A 17628-nucleotide genomic window follows, 5' to 3' on the forward strand; every position below is an offset into this window, starting at 1 on the left:
GGGGGAGCACCAGCAGTAGTGTCACTAGCAGAACCGCTGACGTGAAGTCGTGGTTGCGCCTTTCCATTTTTAATTCACCTTAACTTTGTACATTGCACATTGATTTAATTATCGTGTTGTTCATTTGCTCATTTGGTTAATGAACATATTTGCTCTTTAGACCTTTTACTGTCTCAGTTTTTGTATGTTATCACAAGTTTCATGCTTCTTTGATTACTCATCCTGTTGACTCGTTCAGTCGCTCATGCATTCAATCAAACCAACCACAGTCTTATATCCAAATCAAGACTGATTTAAGAAACTGAACAGTGGCATAGAAACCCCACCACCAACTAGCGTTTTGGCGGTGAATTGCAGAGCAAGGCAGACACATCAACACACATGTATAAATGCTCACAATGGCGTAGGCCACTTGCGTAGACTACAGCGTAGAGCCTACGCAGAAGTATAAATCAGCCTTTAGACAATCTCGAATTTTTAATAGTTTGCAGCTGAAATTTTAATAGATTGTTCTGCAACCCAATTTAGTTCTTTTTCCCCATGCTCAGCTAGTCTGCACGTGTTTAAGTTTTCTTAGGCACTTCACTGCCATGACTCCACTTAATAATTTTCATCTATGCTCTGCTGCTTGAGCAAATCTAATTTTTGATGCTCCACTGGCTTGTGTGTTTAATTAGCGCTCTACCAGTTTGCATGTGGCCACTCTTATTATAGATCTGGTTTTTTTTTGAACTAGCAATGCAACAGTTCTCAATCCTAACTCCCATCTTATGAAGTAGAACGTCATCGAGCTTTCTCTCTGGCAATTTGGAACATGAAGAGGAAGTCTTGCCCCTTCTGTGTAATAAAATTTTCACCTTTTGAGGGATTCCTCCAAGCTCTAAATCATCCTGCCAACTATGCCAATTTGTTGAATTCTTGGTGTTCAAATCCAAGGTTCTTTTAGAAGTCAAGAATGAGGCATAAAACTTGTTCTTCAAGATTGTTTTATTGCGAGTTGAAAGTTGAAAGGTTTATTACGAGTACAAAGAGAACAGAAACAAGTACTGACGGGAGTCTTCCTAGTTGAATAAGAGAGGAAATAAAGATGGTGCCTAGAATAAAACAGCTATTTTTATACCTAAAGATAAGGAAAAATCCATAGATAACAATAAACCAATTAGAAAATACTTCTTTAGTATTCCAGTAAAATTAACCAATGGGAAAACAATTATTCACTTAATGAAGTGCAGGGAGGCTATTTAAGGCTACTTAAAATGCAAGCAGATAATTGTTAAACTGCAACAAAAATAAAATTAAAATTAAACAGTTGGATTAGAGATTGATAGTAAATTTGAGATATGGCAGATCTTTAACAGACTTAGAGAATCACAAGAATGTGGCAACACACTTTCTGCGCAGGCGAACCGGCTCACAAATAGCCAGCGCGCGGGGAGAGACTTTGGGAATGCACCTCTGATGTCATTTCCGCCCAGAGAGGGCGGGCACTAGGGATTAAATGCCAGCGCCGCGAACTTTGAATAAACTAGTTTCGAAACGGCTTACCGACTGCGTGTCGTCTCTAGCTCTGTATGTAGTACATCGCTACATTGGTGACCCCGACGGTCCAAACGGGATTTGGACCAAAGATGACCGACTCTTCATCTGTTCACACAGTTTTGCTAAAGCTGCCGACTTTCTGGACGCTGTGACCACGCGTGTGGTTTAGCCAAGCAGAAGCCCAGTTCCAGATTCGGCAGATATCTTCTGATTCCACGCGTTACTACCACGTGGTGAGTGCCCTTGATCAGGAGACGGCCGCCCAGGTTGCGGATTTCATACAGTCGCCCCCGGAAGGAGGCAAATATGAAGCATTCAAAGCGCTGCTCATTGGGACCTTTGGCCTCTCACGGCATGAGCGGGGTGCCCGCCTGCTTCACCTGGACGGTTTGGGAGACAGACTGCCGTCAGCATTGATGAATGAGATGCTGTCCCTGGCTGACGGACACAAGCCCTGCCTCATGTTCGAGCAAGCGTTCCTAGAGCAACGGCCGAGGACATACATCTGCTGGCCGATGCAGATTTCAGCGACCCCCGGAAGGTGGCGGCCCGGGCAGACGTGCTGTGGAAAGCCAAGAGGGAGAGCGTGGCATCCGTCGGCCAGATTACCAGGCCACACGCCCAACAGCAGACCAGACCAGGCCCGGCAGGGGGGCGCACACAACACAGAGGCAGGAGTGAGGAGGACAGTGAACAGTGGTGTTTCTACCACCAGTGGTGGGGCACAGAAGCCCACCGTTGTCGCCCGCCCTGCAAGGCCAACTGCCGCTAATGACTATGGTGGATGGCCGCCAGGACAGCCTCTTGTATGTCTGGGACAAACAGTCGGGACGCCGCTTCTTTGTTGACGCCGGAGCGGAAATCAGCGTCTTGCCCCCGACGGGGTACGACACCCACAACAGGAAGCCTGGACCCACCCTGAGGGCCGCAAACGGCAGTACGATACGGACCTACGGCACCCGCACTGTGCAGCTGCAGTTCGGCGCCAGCCAGTTCACGTGGGACTTCACACTGGCCGCGGTGGCCCAACCACTCCTGGGGGCGGACTTCTTGTGAGCTCACAGCCTGCTGGTTGACTTGCAAGGGAAAAGACTGGTACATGCTGAGACTTTCCAGAGGTTCTCCCTGGGTGAAGCCAAGTTGCCGGCCTCACACCTGGACTCCATCACGCTGTCGGACAACGAATTCACCAGAATCCTGGCGGACTTTCCATCGATTCTGGCACCGCAGTTCACGGCAGCCATGCCCAGACACGGGGTACAGCACCACATCCCGACCCAGGGACCACCCCTCCGCGCCCGCGTACGAAGGCTCCCCCCGGAAAAGCTCTGTCTGGCGAAGGAGGAGTTCAAGAGGATGGAGGAATTGGGGATCATACGGAGGTCTGACAGCCCATGGGCCTCCCCCCTGCACATGGTACCCAAAGCAGCCGGGGGTTGGAGACCATGCGGCGACTACCGCAGACTGAACAAGGCTACAACTCCAGACCGCTACCCTGTGTCACACATACAGGACTTTGCAGCAAACCTGCATGGGGCAAGAATCTTTTCCAAAATAGACCTCATCCGGGGATACCATCAAATCCCAGTGCACCCTGAAGACATCCCCAAAATGGCACTCATCACCCCGTTCGGCCTGTTCGAGTTCCTCCGATGCCGTTCGGCCTGAGGAATGCCGCACTGACATTCCAGCGGCTAATGGATGCGGTGGGATGCGACCTGGACTTTGCATTCATCTATTTGGACGACATCCTTATAGCCAGCAGTAGTCGCCAGGAGCATCTGTCCCACCTCTGCCATCTCTACTTCCGCCTGAGTGATTTCGGCCTCATGATCAACCCAGCCAAATGCCAGTTCAGTCTCGATACCATCGACTTCCTGGGCCACAGGATTACCAAAGACGGGGCAACACCTCTGCCCGCCAAGGTAGACACGATCCGTCACTTTGCCCAGCCCAACATGGTTAAAGGCCTGCAGGAGCTCATTGGTATGGTGAACTTCTACCACCATTTCCTCCCCTCAGCAGCCCGTATCATGCACCCTTTGTACACCCTGATGTCGGGTAAAGGCAAGGACGTTACTTGGGACGAGGAGGCCGCAGCCACTTTCGTTAAAGCCAAGGAAGCCTTGGCAGATGCCGCGATGCTGGTGCACCCCAGAATGGATGTTCCGACTGCCCTCACGGTGGACACATCCGACACAGCAGTCGGTGGGGTGCTGGAGCAGCTCATCGAGGGGCACTGGCAACCCCTGGCGTTCTTTAGCAAGCACCTACGACCACCCGAACTCAAGTACATTGCTTTCGTCCGGGAGCTGTTGGCACTGTATCTGGCAATCCGGCATTTCAGGTACTTCTTAGAAGGCAGGGTGTTCGCCGCGTTCACGGACCACAAACCGTTGACCTTCGCGTTCACGAAGGTGTCCGATCCCTGGTCGGCTCGCCAGCAGCGACATCTGTCCTACATCTCCGAGTACATGACGGACATCCAGCATGTCTTGGGAAAGGACAACGTCGTGGCGGATGCACTCTCCAGACCAGCTGTCCAGGCCCTGTCCCTGGGGGTGGACTATGCAGCACTGGCGGAGGCGCAGCAGGCGGACGACGAGATGCCCAGCTACAGGACCGCAGTCTTGGGTTTGCAGCTGCAGGACTTTCTCGTAGGCCCAGGTGAGAGGACCCTCCTGTGTGACGTGGCTGCCGGCCAACCTCGCCCCATCGTCCCGGCAGCCTGGAGGCGGCGAGTTTTCGACTCCATACACGGTTTGGCGCACCCATCTATCAGGACAACCGTCCGGCTGGTCTCCAGCAAGTTCACATGGCACGGACTTCGCAAGCAGATCAGTGAATGGGCCAGAACGTGTGTGCAGTGCCAAACAGCCAAGATGCAGCGGCACAGTAAAGCCCCGCCGCAGCAGTTCGAACCCACCCACCGGAGGTTCGACCACATTCATGTGGATGTCGTGGGCTCCCTACCAGTGTCCCGAGGAGCGCGGTACGTCCTAACAATGGTAGACCGGTTCACGAGGTGGCCAGAGGCGGTCCTGCTCACCGACACATCTGCCAATTCCTGCGCCCAAGCACTGATTGCAACCTGGGTAGCACGTTTCGGGGTACCGGCCCACATTACCTCCGACAGAGGCGCCCAGTTCACCTCCAGCCTGTGGTCGGCTGTGGCCAGCCTGTTGGGAACACAGCTACACCACACTACTGCCTACCACCCACAGTCGAACGGACTAGTGGAGCATTTCCACCATCACTTGAAGTCAGCTCTCATGGCCCGCCTGTGAGGACCTAACTGGGTGAACGAGCTTCCCTGGGTCCTGCTTAGAATTTGCACAGCGCCCAAAGAGGATCTGCACGCCTCGTCGGCCGAATTGGTGTATGGCGCACCCCTGGCCGTCCCAGGAGAGTTCATACCAGCCCCAATGGGGCAAGAGGAAGAACCTGCAGCCGTCCTGGACAGACTACGCGAAAGGCTTGGCAACCTGGCCCCCGTACCGACTTCACAGCATGGATGGACCCCGACCCATGTACCCAAAGACCTGCAGAACTGTAAGTTTGTGTTTGTACGAAGGGGCGGACACCGGGCACCACTACAGTGGCCGTACGAGGGGCCGTTCAAGGTGATCAACAACAACGGGTCCACGTACGTTCTGGACATTGGGGGGAAAGAGGAGGTTTTCATGGTGGACCGACTCAAACCAGCGCATGTGGACTTGGTGAAGCCGGTCGAGGTTCAGGCACCGCGGCGCAGAGGCAGACCTTCCAAACAGAGGCTGATCCAGACTGTGGACACTGGGGGGTGTATCGCCGGTTCTGGGGTGGGGTTATGTGGCGACCCACTTTCTGCGCAGGCGAACTGGCTCACATATAGCCAGCACATGGGGAGAGACTTTGGTAATGCACCTCTGATGTCATTTCCGCCCGGAGAGGGCAGGCATTAAATGCCAGCGCCGCGGAATTTGAATAAACTAGTCTCGAAATGGCTTACCAACTGCGTGTTGTCTCTAGCTCTGTATATGGTACATTGCTACAAGAACTTGATAATAAGTGGGGTAGAGAAAAATGAAAAGTACATTCTGGTATTAAAACTAAAGAAACAGAATGCTCAGATGAACCCTTGTTGTTTAATTTTCAGACATAAAGCAACAAATGAAGCTGATAACAAAGAACTTGTCTAAAATACAATTGGATTTATCTGTACAAAAATAGAATTCTTGCTTCTGCCCACTGATTTCATGTCCGCATACTTCGAATCTATTTTATCCCCTTTGGTTCAGTCCCTTCCCACCTACACCTGTGACACTTTACATGCTCTTGATCTCTTCAACAACTTTTAATTCCCCGGTTCTGAATGCCTTATCTGGATGCCAACCCAAAATACTTCTCTCTCCACTCAAGAAGGCCTTAAAGCTTTCTGCTTCTTTCTTGACTACAGATCCAGTTTCCCTCCAGCACCACTGCTCTCCATCTGGTGCAACTGGTCTTCTTACTCAATAATGTCTCTTATGGCTTCTCCCACTTACACCAAACTCAAGGGGTCGCCATGGACACCCGCATGGGCCCCAGCTATGCCTGCCTTTTCGTTGGCTATGTGGGATAGTCTGTGCTCTCTAACTTTTTCTGTGCTACATTGACAACTGCATTGCTGCAGCCTTATGCTGAGCTTGTCAATTTCCTTAAGTTTGCCTCCAACTTCTACCCTGCCTTTCAATTCTCTTGGTAAAGTTCTGCCACCTCTCTCCCCTTTCTTGATCTATTTCTGTCTAGTTCTGGGGACAAAATGTCTGCCATTATCTTTTATAAACCTACTGATTCTCACAGCTAGCTTGACTATACTTCTTTCCACCTCAAAACCTATATATATATATAAAATGCCATGCCCTTTTCTTATTTCCTTCATTTCCACAGCATTTGTTCCCAGGATGAGACTTTCTTTTCTAAAACATCAAAAATGTCCTTTTTCTTCAAAGAACAGGGTTTCCCTTCCATCATTAATGCTACCCTCACCTGCAACTCCTCCATTTCCCAGACATCTGCCCTCTCCCCATCTTCCCACCCCTTTAGCAAAGTAGAATTCCTCCCCACCCCACGAGCCTCCACACTCAGCACATTATTCTCAGCAATTTCTGCCATCCTCACAGGAGCCTACCACCAAACACATCTTTACCTCCCCCTTACTCCCCTCTTTCTGGAGGGATGACCCTCTCTGTGGTTGCCTTGTCCATTTATCCCTCCTGATGAATCTCCCCCTTGACACTTAATCACTGCAAGTGGAAGAAGTGCTATATCACCATCTCCCTCACCTCCATTCAGGGCCCCAAACAGTCCGTTCAGATGAGGCAGCATTTCATCTTCATATTTGTTGGGGTCATCTACTCTATGCATCTTCCTCTACATTGGTGAGACATAACATAGATTGGGGGACCACTTCGTTGAGCACCTTTGCTCTATCTGCAACGAACAGGATTTCCCAGTGGCTAACAATTTTAATTCCAATCCCCGCTCCTGTTTCGAAATGCTAGTTCATGCCGGTTCTACTGCTATGATGAGGCCACTCTCAGGTTAGGGGAGAAATGCCTCGCATTCCATCTGGGTAGCCTCCAACCTGATGGCATGAACATTGATTTCTGAAACTTCTGGTCATTTTTTCCTCCTCCCTCTACCCTCTTCTTCCATTCTCCACTCTGGCTCTCCTCTTACCTCTTCTCTTCTCAACTCCTGCAGATCAGCTTCTCCTAGTGCTCCTACTCCGTCCCTTTCTCGCATGGTCTACCTTTTTTTTTATCAGAATCCTTCTCATTCAGCCTTTTACCTTTTCCATCTATCACCTCCCAGCTTCTCATTTCATCTCCTCCTCTTCTTCGCACCCCCCCACCTTCTTATTCTGGTTTCTTCCCCCTTCCTTTCCAGTCCTGATGAAGGGTCTTGGCCCAAAAGCTCAACTGGTTATTTCTTTACATAGATACTGCCTGACTTGCTGAGTTCCACCAGCATTTTGTGTGTGTTAACTCTAGATTTCCAGCATCTGCAGAATCTCTTGTGTTTATTTTATAGCATAGTTGATTTTTAAAAAAAGCACTGGGCAAGATGGGTTTACAACTATCAGAATCAAGCCTAAATGAACCCCAAGATTACAGAGATTTATGATTAAGATATAGAAGAATGCAGTACTGCACCTAATCTATTCAGCTCACTGAGTCTCCTTTTGAAGAACCACTCTGTCAATCCCAAAACCACTGCTCTTTATGTATATCTGTTTTTATTGAATGCTTATCCATTTTCATTTGTAAAGCTACAGTTGAATCCATTTCCTCTTGCCTATGAAGTAATGCATTCAAATCCGACCCAAGCGTAAAAATAAAACAGTCTTCTCAGGTACTTCTCAGCAGGTCACCTTATTAATGGTATTGAAACAGTAAAAAAGGTGGGTAAGCTTTAGAGAATAAGAATTAATAGATCACAAATAGTTTCTTTAGATGCTGTGAGATCTGCAGTTCTGTGCTTTAGATATTCTTGAAATTGAATTCTTAAATATTTGCTTGGGAAAAAAAGAATATTGAAGGTGATGCGAGTAAAGACTAAATTAGACTAAGGGTGAGCATATGAAGAAATACAGTGATGTTTTCTAGAGGCATGAGTTTACAGCACAAGCTTGAATCAGTGTTCACGTGCTGTAATAGTCTGTGATTCTAGGTGCTGAAATGCTTAATACTGACTAATTACTGCTTATACTACTTACAGCTGATTAATAATCTGTATATAATAAACCAGAGTTTTAAAGTATAAAACGTAGTATTAACTCTTCAGCATTGCCAGCTTCATGAAGCAGATTTTTTTTGTTACACTAAACTGATGACTGCCAAAATAATCAAACTAACTTTTTGTTCAGCTGGACTGGATATTGGCCCAATTTCAGAGGATCCGTCTTCAGTTTCCCAATCAAGTGGAGGCCAAGGTTCACGGCCTTTGACTGAGGAACAGCTAGACCGAATACTTAGCCCCGATCTTGAGAAAATAGTCACAGATGGTAAGATTATTTGATAGTTACCCAAGCTTTGTTTTGCATACATATTTTGAAATTTCTTCGGGCTTACTAAGAAATCTTATTTTGCTTGTAGGGACAATTCTGAGTAATCTTTACAAAATTCCAGGTAATTATTTTCAGATATGAAAGCATACTATTAATAATATTTATGTCAGAGTATAATTCGTACTACCATTAATATCTGTTTTTCTTTCAAATGAAGAACTGGAAGGAAAAGAAGTGGAAGATCTGTTCACAGCTGTGCTAAGTCCTTCGGCTAACCAACCTCCTCCATCTGCAATGCCTTTGCCTCCACCTGACCATGGTATAGAATTGCTTTATGATAAGAATTTACACTGTAGCATACTGCCTCAAAGCTCTGTGCAGTCCCAAGAAGCTTTGCATATGTTAAAACAGTGCAGTTACTTTAAGCAAAAATAATTGGATTATTGGTGGTTGATAGTTCAACATTAAGGTATTATTCTGTTTGAAGAAATTGTCAATATACAGTATATTGACATTTGTTTCAGTCAAACACAGTATTTTAGGGTCTATTGCCTATTTGTTCCTTCCTCTGTTTTTCGCACCCCCCTCCGCCCCAATTTAAAAAATGGTTGTGATTTCCAGTTTTAAACCACAACTGGCGGGTTGCACCCGAACCTGAGGGGGACCAATATTCTCACGGGCTGGTTCATTAGAGCTGTTGGGGAGGGTTTAAACTAATTGGGCAGGGTGGTGTGGGAACTGGAGTGAAGGGACTCAGGATAGAATGGAAGGTTAAAAAAAAATCAAAGATAACGTGCAGTCAGACTGTCGGGAAGGGCAGGCAGATGAGTGGACAAGATTGCAGCCAGCAAGGTGAGTATCAGTGCTTTAGGGATGCAGGGTCAAAAAGGTTAGCAAATATAGTACTCAATGTGTTATATCTCAGTGCACGGAGTTTAAGAAATGAAGGTGGATGGCCGTCTTGTACTATGACAGATTGTAAGGTATGATGTTGTGGCTGTCACTGAATCATGGCTGAAGGATGGTTGTAGTTGGGAATTGAATATCCAAGGTTGTACGTTGTATTGGAGGGATAGAAGGGTGCGCAGTGGGGGTGGCGTGGCTCTATTGGTAAAGAATGGCATCAAATCATTCAAAAGATGTGACATAGGATTGGAAGATGTCAAATCCTTGTGCATTGAGTTAAGAAACTGTGAGGGTAAAAGAACCCTGGTGGCAGTTATATACAAGCATCCCAACAGTAGTTGGGATGTGGACCACAGATTACAATGGAAAATAGAACAGGTGTGTCAAAAGGACAATGATATGATAGTCGTAGGAGATTTTAACGTGCAGGTAGATTGGGAAAATCAGGTTGGTAATAGATCTCTGAGTGAATTTCTTGAATGCATACGAGATGACTTTTTGGAGCAGCTTGTCATTGAGTCTACTAAGGGGTCAGATATAGTGGCTTTGGGTTTATGTAATGAACCGGAGGAGAATAGGGAGGTTAAGGAAAAAGAAACCTTAGGAGGCAGTGATCACAATATGATTGAGTTCAACTTGGAATTTGATAGGGAGAAAGTAAAGTCTGAAGTAGCAGTATTTCAGTGGAGTAAAGGAAATTACAGTGGTATGAGAGAGGAGTCAGCCAAAGCAAATTGGAAGGAGATGCTGGCAGGGATGACAGCAGAGTAGCAATGGTTGAGTTTCTGGTAAAAATGAGGATGATGCAGGATAGATGTATTTCAAAAACACAGAAATGCTCAAGTGGAAAAATAGTACAACGGTGACTGACAGGAAAAGTCAAAGCTAATGTAAAAGCAAAAGAGAGGGCATACAACAAAGTGAAAATTAGTGGGAAGGCAGAGGATTGGGAAGCTTTTAAAACCCTACACACAGCAACTAAAAGTATCAGGAGGGAAAAGATGAAATATGAAAGCAATCTAGCAAACAACATCAAGGTGGATAGAAAAAGCTTTTTCAAGTATATAAAAAATAAAAGTGAGATGAAAGTGGATATAGGACCGCTAGAAAATGAGGCCAGAGAAATAATAAGGGACAAGGAGATGGCAAATGAACTAAATGAGTATTTTGCATCAGTCTTCACTGTGGTGGACATTGGTAATGTGTCAGGTGTCGAACGGTGTGAGGGAAGAGAAGTGGGTGCAGTTACTATTATAAGAGAGAAGATGCTCAAAAACCTGAAAGATCTAAAGGTGCATAAGTCACCCGGACCAGATAAACTGCATCCTAGGATTCTGAAAGAGGTAGTGATAGAGATTGTAGAGGCATTAGTAATGATCTTTGAAGAATCATTGGACTCTAGCATTATTCCAGAAGAGGACTGGAAAATTGCAAATATCAGTCCACTCCTTAGAAAGGGAGGGAGACAACAGAATGAAAATTATAGACCAGTTAGCCTGAGCTCAGTGGTTGGGAAGATGTCGGAGTCAATTGTTAAGGATAAGGTTATGGAGTACTTGGTGACATAGCACAAGATAAGACTAAGTCAGCATGGTTTCCTTAAGGGAAAGTCTTTGAGGAAATTACGAGTAGGATAGATAAAGGGGATGCAGTGGATGTTGTATATTTGGATTTTCAGAAGGCCTTTGACAAGGTGCCACACATGAGTTGTTTAGCCAGTTAAGAGCCCATGGTATTACAGGGAAGTTGCTGGCATGGTTAGAGCATTGGCTGATTGGCAGGAGGCAGCGAGTGGGAATAAAAGGATCCTTTTCTGGTTGACTAGTGGTGTTCCGCAGGGGTCAGTGCTGGGACCTCTTCTTTTTAAGCTGTATATCAATAATTTAGATGATGGAATAGATGGCTTTATTGCCACGATTCAGATGATACGAAGATTGCTGGAGGAGCATGTAGTGTTGAGGAAACAGGAAGGTTGTAATAGGACTTAACAGATTAGGAGAACGGGCAAGAAGGTGACAAATGAAATACAATGTTGGAAAGTGCAGGGTCAGGCAGTTTGGTAGAAGAAATAAATGGGCAGACTATTTTTAAAGGGGGAGAAAATCCAAAAATCTGAGATGCAAAAAGACTTGGGAGTCCTTGTGCAGAAAACCCTAAATGTTAGCTTGCAGGTTGAGTCGGTGGTCAGGAAGGCAAATGTAATGTTAGGATTAATTTCAAGAGGTCTAGAATACAAGGGCAGGGATGTAATGCTGAGGCTTTATAAGTAACCAATGTGGCCTCACCTTGAGTATTGTGAACAGTTTTGGGCTCCTCATCTAAGTAAAGATGTGCTGGCATTGAAGAGTGTTCAGAGGAGGTTCAGAAGGATGATTCTGGAAATGCAATGGTTATCATACGAGGAGCATTTAATAGCTCTGGGTCTGTACTCACTGGAATTTAGAAGGATGAGGGAGGGATCTCACTGAAACCTTTTTTGAATGTTGAAAGGCCTAGACAGAGTAGATGTGGAAAGGATGTTTCCCATGCTTGGGAAGTCTAGGACAACAGAGCACAGCCTCAGGATAGAGGGGCATCCATTTAAAACAGAGATGCAAAGAAATTTCTTTAGCCAGAGGGTGGTGAATCTGTGGAATTTGTTTCTACAGACAGCTGTGGAGGCCAAGTCGTTGGGTGTATTTAAGGTGGAAGTTAATAGGTTCTTGATTGGACATGGCATCAAAGGTTATGGGCAGAAGGCCAGGATGTGGGGCTGAGGAGGGGGATAAAAGGATCAGCCATGATTGAATGCCAGAACAAAGTCGATGGGCCAGATGGCCTAATTCTGCTCCTATGTCTTATGGTCTAAATTAAATACTATAAAATTTGATATCTATTGTTAATTGCATATCTGCACTCTGGGTTATTATGTAATGAAATAAGAGCAGATATAACTGCAGCAAAAAGTAGAAAACTTGCCAGTACAAGCTGTGCTTAAAATGGAAGCAATATGAAATAGAAGTTATGTATATGGGTCCTTGAAATATAATTGTATTGGTACACTTGTATGTGCACACTTGTATATTGGAGGTATCGGTTTTGAGGAGAACCACAGCAGTAGAGACAGACAGCATTGTTTAATAAGTGCATAAATTAGCCAGTATAATTATAATATTGCATAGTTGTTCTATATCCTCATTATTGCCTAATATCTTTGTCTCAGTTCAGTATATTAATTCAATTCTGTAATTTTCTAATTTTCACTGCTTTGGTTTTTAAATATTTTCCATTTAGCTATATAACATTTACTTTGTGTTGATTATAATTAGCAGAGTTCGTGTTCTGAATTTATTTGCTATATGTAATTCTTGAAGAAATTTGCTACTTGAATGGGGATTTGTAATTTGTCTACCTCATATTCTAGATCCTGGGCATTAGTACTGTTCATTTGTAATCCCTACAGTACAGAGAACCACTGCACTTCAGTTACTCCCTGTAGGTGGGGATTATTGCATTAAATGTAAGAATGGGACCAGAATAATGTAAATATTTGTTCTGTAAATCTCAACTTTTACTCAAAATGATTCACAAAATTTTCAGATGTTTAAATTGATCTCCATAAGGAAATTATTGGAAAACCTGTTTTTTTTTTTAAGTATAAAGTTTACATTATAATGCCATTAACATAGTTACTTTTCCTCCATGACTTGTCTTAATATGGTGACTGAGACAAATTGCGGTGAAAGGTTTGATCCAAATGCTCAAACAGTGTTCAAGTCTGGAAAGGTCAGTTATTGCATCCTGTTTCTGATAGCTTTCATCTGCAAAGGTCACCAATGAAAGCGATCTTGTGTATCATGACAAAGTTTGCTGTTTTTTTTATCATTTTGCTAAGCCCCAAAGATGACCATCCCATATGTTTAATCAACATGTGGGGGATTTAAGTCCTTTTCTTGGAGTAGAGCCATCCCTATTGCTGACATTTGTATATAACAGACAGCTGAGTCTTCCATCTGCCCAATTTGGGTAGATGTCAAAAGCTTGTATCGTTTTTCTAAGAGGATCCAGAAGTCTCTGCATTTTTTTTCTATGCCTAAACTGCCACGGTGAAAACAATACAGTACAGCACCCACCTTACTTTGCTTTTCATAAATTAGTCTGCCTACAATTTGTACAGTACATATACTCCCAACAGAAATTCATTGATCGTATAGTACTTAGGGGTATTGCGAACTTACAAAGTGCTACATTTCAGATTGTCTGTTAACTACTTCCAGAAAAAGGGGGTTATTAGTCCTTTTAGGGATTTGGTAAATTTGCCATTCAATGTACATTCAAATCATTAGTTACTTGGTAACTACATTGTAGTTTGATAATGACTTTACTTCTCTGGTTCCTTCAAAAGGCAACAGAGGCTTTACCAGAGTTCCAGCCATGAATGGTGTGATTGCACCACAACACCAAACAGCTTTAACACCTGGAAGTGGACGTTGCATCAGCACCACTTACTCTTCCATCCCTCCATCACCATTCCCTGATGGCAGCCGGTATGCATCAACATTTTTCATTCATTTACCGTAAATGGCATGAAGAGATTGTGAATTAAGCTTTCCAAGTTATGACGACCTATGATGCTTGAGAAATAAGATTACACATTAATATTTCACAACACATTGCTGTCTATGGATGGGAGACTTAGGAGCTGGAGTAGGCCTTTTAATAAGATGACTGATTATCTGCATCAAGCACCATCTTCCTGTTAATTCCAGTATCCCATGACTACTTCATTAGCTAGAAATCTTATCATTTGAATGCCATCAATGACTGAATCTCCACAGCCCTCCAGTACAGAGTTCCAAAGATTTGCTCATTTTTCAAGTAGAAAGTTGCCCCTTATTTCAGTCTTAAATGGCCTATCCTTTATTTTTTGAAACTTCCTAAATTTTGCTCTCTTCAGCTAGACTAACAGGCCTCTCTCCCTCAATCCTGTCAAACCCTTTTTAGAAATTTGTATGTTTCAATGTGGCCATTTCTCATTCTTTTATACTCTGGAAAATATAAACATGGCCAGCTGGATCTCTCTCTCCATATGTTGTAATCACCACACAAGTGAATTAGAACCAAATGTAGGTCTCTCAGCCCCAGACATGTGCTCCACCATTTAGTAAGGTTATCGATGATTTGACTGGACCTTCAACTTCAAATTTTGTCTGTCACGGTAATTTTTTCCTCCCTTTCTTATAAGGTATCATCTACCTCTGCCTTAAAAATATTCAAAAGAATCTGCTTCCACCATCCTTTGAGGAAAGAAGCTACACTTGTAATATTCCCTCTTTTCCCTTTCTCCACAGATGCTACTTGATCCACTGAATTTTTCCAGCAATCTCTTTTATTTCAGGTTTCCAGCATCTGCTTCCGACTGTTGAACATACTTTTCTGTCGCGATTGCTTGTGTTCATTCTCTTCTATTTACACTCCTCACACATCAGCTATTGTTCAGCTGTAGTTTACAAACATTAATTTCCCTCTAGAGAATCTCAGTGGAATTTGTGTCACTGGGACAACCCTGTTCTCTGTCTATCACAGACATTTCTTTTGTTCTCTGGAGTCCTATCAGCTTTACAACTGAAAGTATGCTTGTTATCTTATTTTTCTAGTTCTGTTGAAAGGTCATCAGTCTGAATCATTTAATATTAATATCTCTGTCTACAGATGCTTCTGGCCTGCTTAGTATTCTCAGCATTTTCTGCTTTGATTTTCTCACCTACCATAGTATAGCCAACTTGGATGTGTTGCACTAACTTCTTAATTATAGATTGTAAACAGCTGAGAACCCAAACACTGATTTCACAAAACCCATTTACGGTGTCGCAGTCTGAAAATTTTCCATTCATTCCCACTGTTTTATGTCTGTTAACTGTCTTCATTTCCTGCTGATTATATTATCTCCAATCCCATGATGGGTGGGCAAATATCTTTTATATGTGAACAGGAGCAGAAGTGGGCTACTCAGCCTCTTGACCCTGCTTCATGATTCAATAAGACCTTGCATTCTGACTACTCTCGTACTCTTTCACCCTCCTGTTTATTCATCGTTTCTAAAATAATCTGCTTCCAATATCCTTTTAAGGAAAGAGCTTCAAAGACTTTCAATCCTCTGGGAGACCATCACATCTCCTCCTCAAATGGGTGACCCCTTATTTAATCCCTAGTTGCAGATTCAGATTGAGATTTATTTATCACACGTACACCAAAACATACAGTGAAATGAGTTGTTTGTGTTAGCAACCAGCACACTCAAGAATGTGATGGGGCAGCTAGCAAGTGTCACCACATATTCTGGCACCAACACAGCATGCCGAAAATGTTCCACAGAATAACACTAGCAGCAATAACAGTAACAACAACAGCAAAACAAAATCCTTTTCCACTCTTTACCTCCAGCCTGATGTTCTTTGTTTCTTTTCCATGAAGGAAGATGATGCATTAGTCATGTCATAAAATTTGCGTCAAAATATCAATCTGCCTAGTCACATTGACCTGCATGGGGACCATAGTCCTCTATACCCCTCCCATCCATGTACCTATCCAAATGTTTCTTAAATGTTCAAATTGAACCCACATATACTACTTCTGGTAGCTCATTCCACACTCTCACAACCCTCTGAGTGAGGAATTTCCCCTCATGTTTCCCTTAAACATTTCACCTTTCACCTTTAACCCGTGATCTCTAATTCTAGGCTCACCTAAACTCAATGGAAAAAGCCTGCTTGCATTTACCATATCTATAGCCCTCATAACTTTGTATGCCTCACTCAAATTTCCCTCATATGTCCACATTCTAGCAAATAAGGTCCTAACCTATTCAACCTTTCCCTATACCTCAGGTCCCGACTACATCCTTTTAAGTTTTCTCTGCACTCTTTCAATCTTATTGACATTTTTCCTGTAGAACGGTGACTAAAACTGCACAAAGTACTCAAAATTAGGCCTCACCAACATCTTATACAACTTCAACATAACAGCCCAACACCTGTACTTCAATTTATGAAAGCCAATGTGCTAAAAGCTCTCTTTATGATCTTACTTACCTGTGACGCCACTTTCAAGGAATTATGGACCTGTATTCACTGATCCCTCTGATCTACTGTCCTCTTCAGTGCACCGTGCAAGACCCTACCCTGTTTTGTCATCCTAAAGTGCAGCACCTCACACTTGTCTGCATTAAATTCCATTAGCCATTTTTCAGCTGGTACAGATCTCTGCAAGCTTTGATGATCTTCCTCACTGTTCACTCCACCACCCAATCTTGGTGTCATTCGCAAATCTGCTAACCTAGTTACTACATTATCACCCAGATCATTCATGTAGATGACAAACAACAATGGATTCAGCTCCAATCCCTGTTGCACACCACAGGTCTCTAGTCAGAGAAGCAACAATCTACTACCAGCCATTGGCTTCTCTTGTCTAATCTCTAATCCAATTTACTACCTCATCTTGAATGCCAAATGACTGAAACTTCTTGATCAATCTCCCACATGGGACCTTGTCAAAGGCCTTGCCAAAGTCCATATAAACAACATCTACTGCCTTGCCTTCATTAACATTTCTGGTAACGTCCCCAGAAACTATAAGATTGGATAGATATGACCTACTGTACCCAAAACCATGTTGACTATCCCTAATCAGTCCCTGTATCTATCCAAATACTCATATATCCAGTCCCTAAGAATATCTTCCAATACTTAATTGATGTCAGGTTCACTGGACTATAATTTCCTTTATTTATTCTTAGAGCCTTTCTTAAGCAACGGAACAACATTAGCTGTCCTCCAATCTTACAGCATCTCACCCATGGCAAAGGACATTTTAAATATCTCTGCTATGGCCCCTGCAATTTCAGCAGTAGCCTCCCACAGAGTCTGAGGGAACTCCTTCTCAGGCCTGGGGGCATACACCCTAATTTGCCTCAAGACAGCAAAAACCTCTACCTCTGTAATCTATGTATGGTTCATGACCCCACTGCTGCTTTGCCTCACTTCTATAAGATTGTTGGTCTCCCAAGATGTAAAAAATCTTAAGATCTTCTCCCATCTCATTTGGCTCCATGCATACTATAGATGACTACTCTGATTCCTAGAGGACCAATTTTGTCTCTTGCTGTCCTT

General features: G+C 44.1%; 1 protein-coding gene across 10 annotated transcripts in view; it reads left to right on the forward strand.

The window, feature by feature from the left end:
- The window catches only part of kmt2ca (lysine (K)-specific methyltransferase 2Ca), a 469037-nt gene that overhangs the window by 359256 nt on the left and 92153 nt on the right, over window positions 1-17628 (forward strand). For all 10 annotated transcript variants that reach the window (XM_073054925.1, XM_073054927.1, XM_073054926.1 and 7 more), the window contains 4 exons: window positions 8432-8569; window positions 8661-8693; window positions 8790-8891; window positions 13863-14004. In XM_073054925.1, coding sequence (XP_072911026.1) covers window positions 8432-8569; window positions 8661-8693; window positions 8790-8891; window positions 13863-14004 — 415 coding nt within the window. The remainder of the gene's footprint in view (window positions 1-8431; window positions 8570-8660; window positions 8694-8789; window positions 8892-13862; window positions 14005-17628) is intronic.

Source organism: Hemitrygon akajei, chromosome 8, assembly GCF_048418815.1.
Source record: "Hemitrygon akajei chromosome 8, sHemAka1.3, whole genome shotgun sequence".
Taxonomy (NCBI): Eukaryota; Metazoa; Chordata; class Chondrichthyes; order Myliobatiformes; family Dasyatidae; genus Hemitrygon; species Hemitrygon akajei.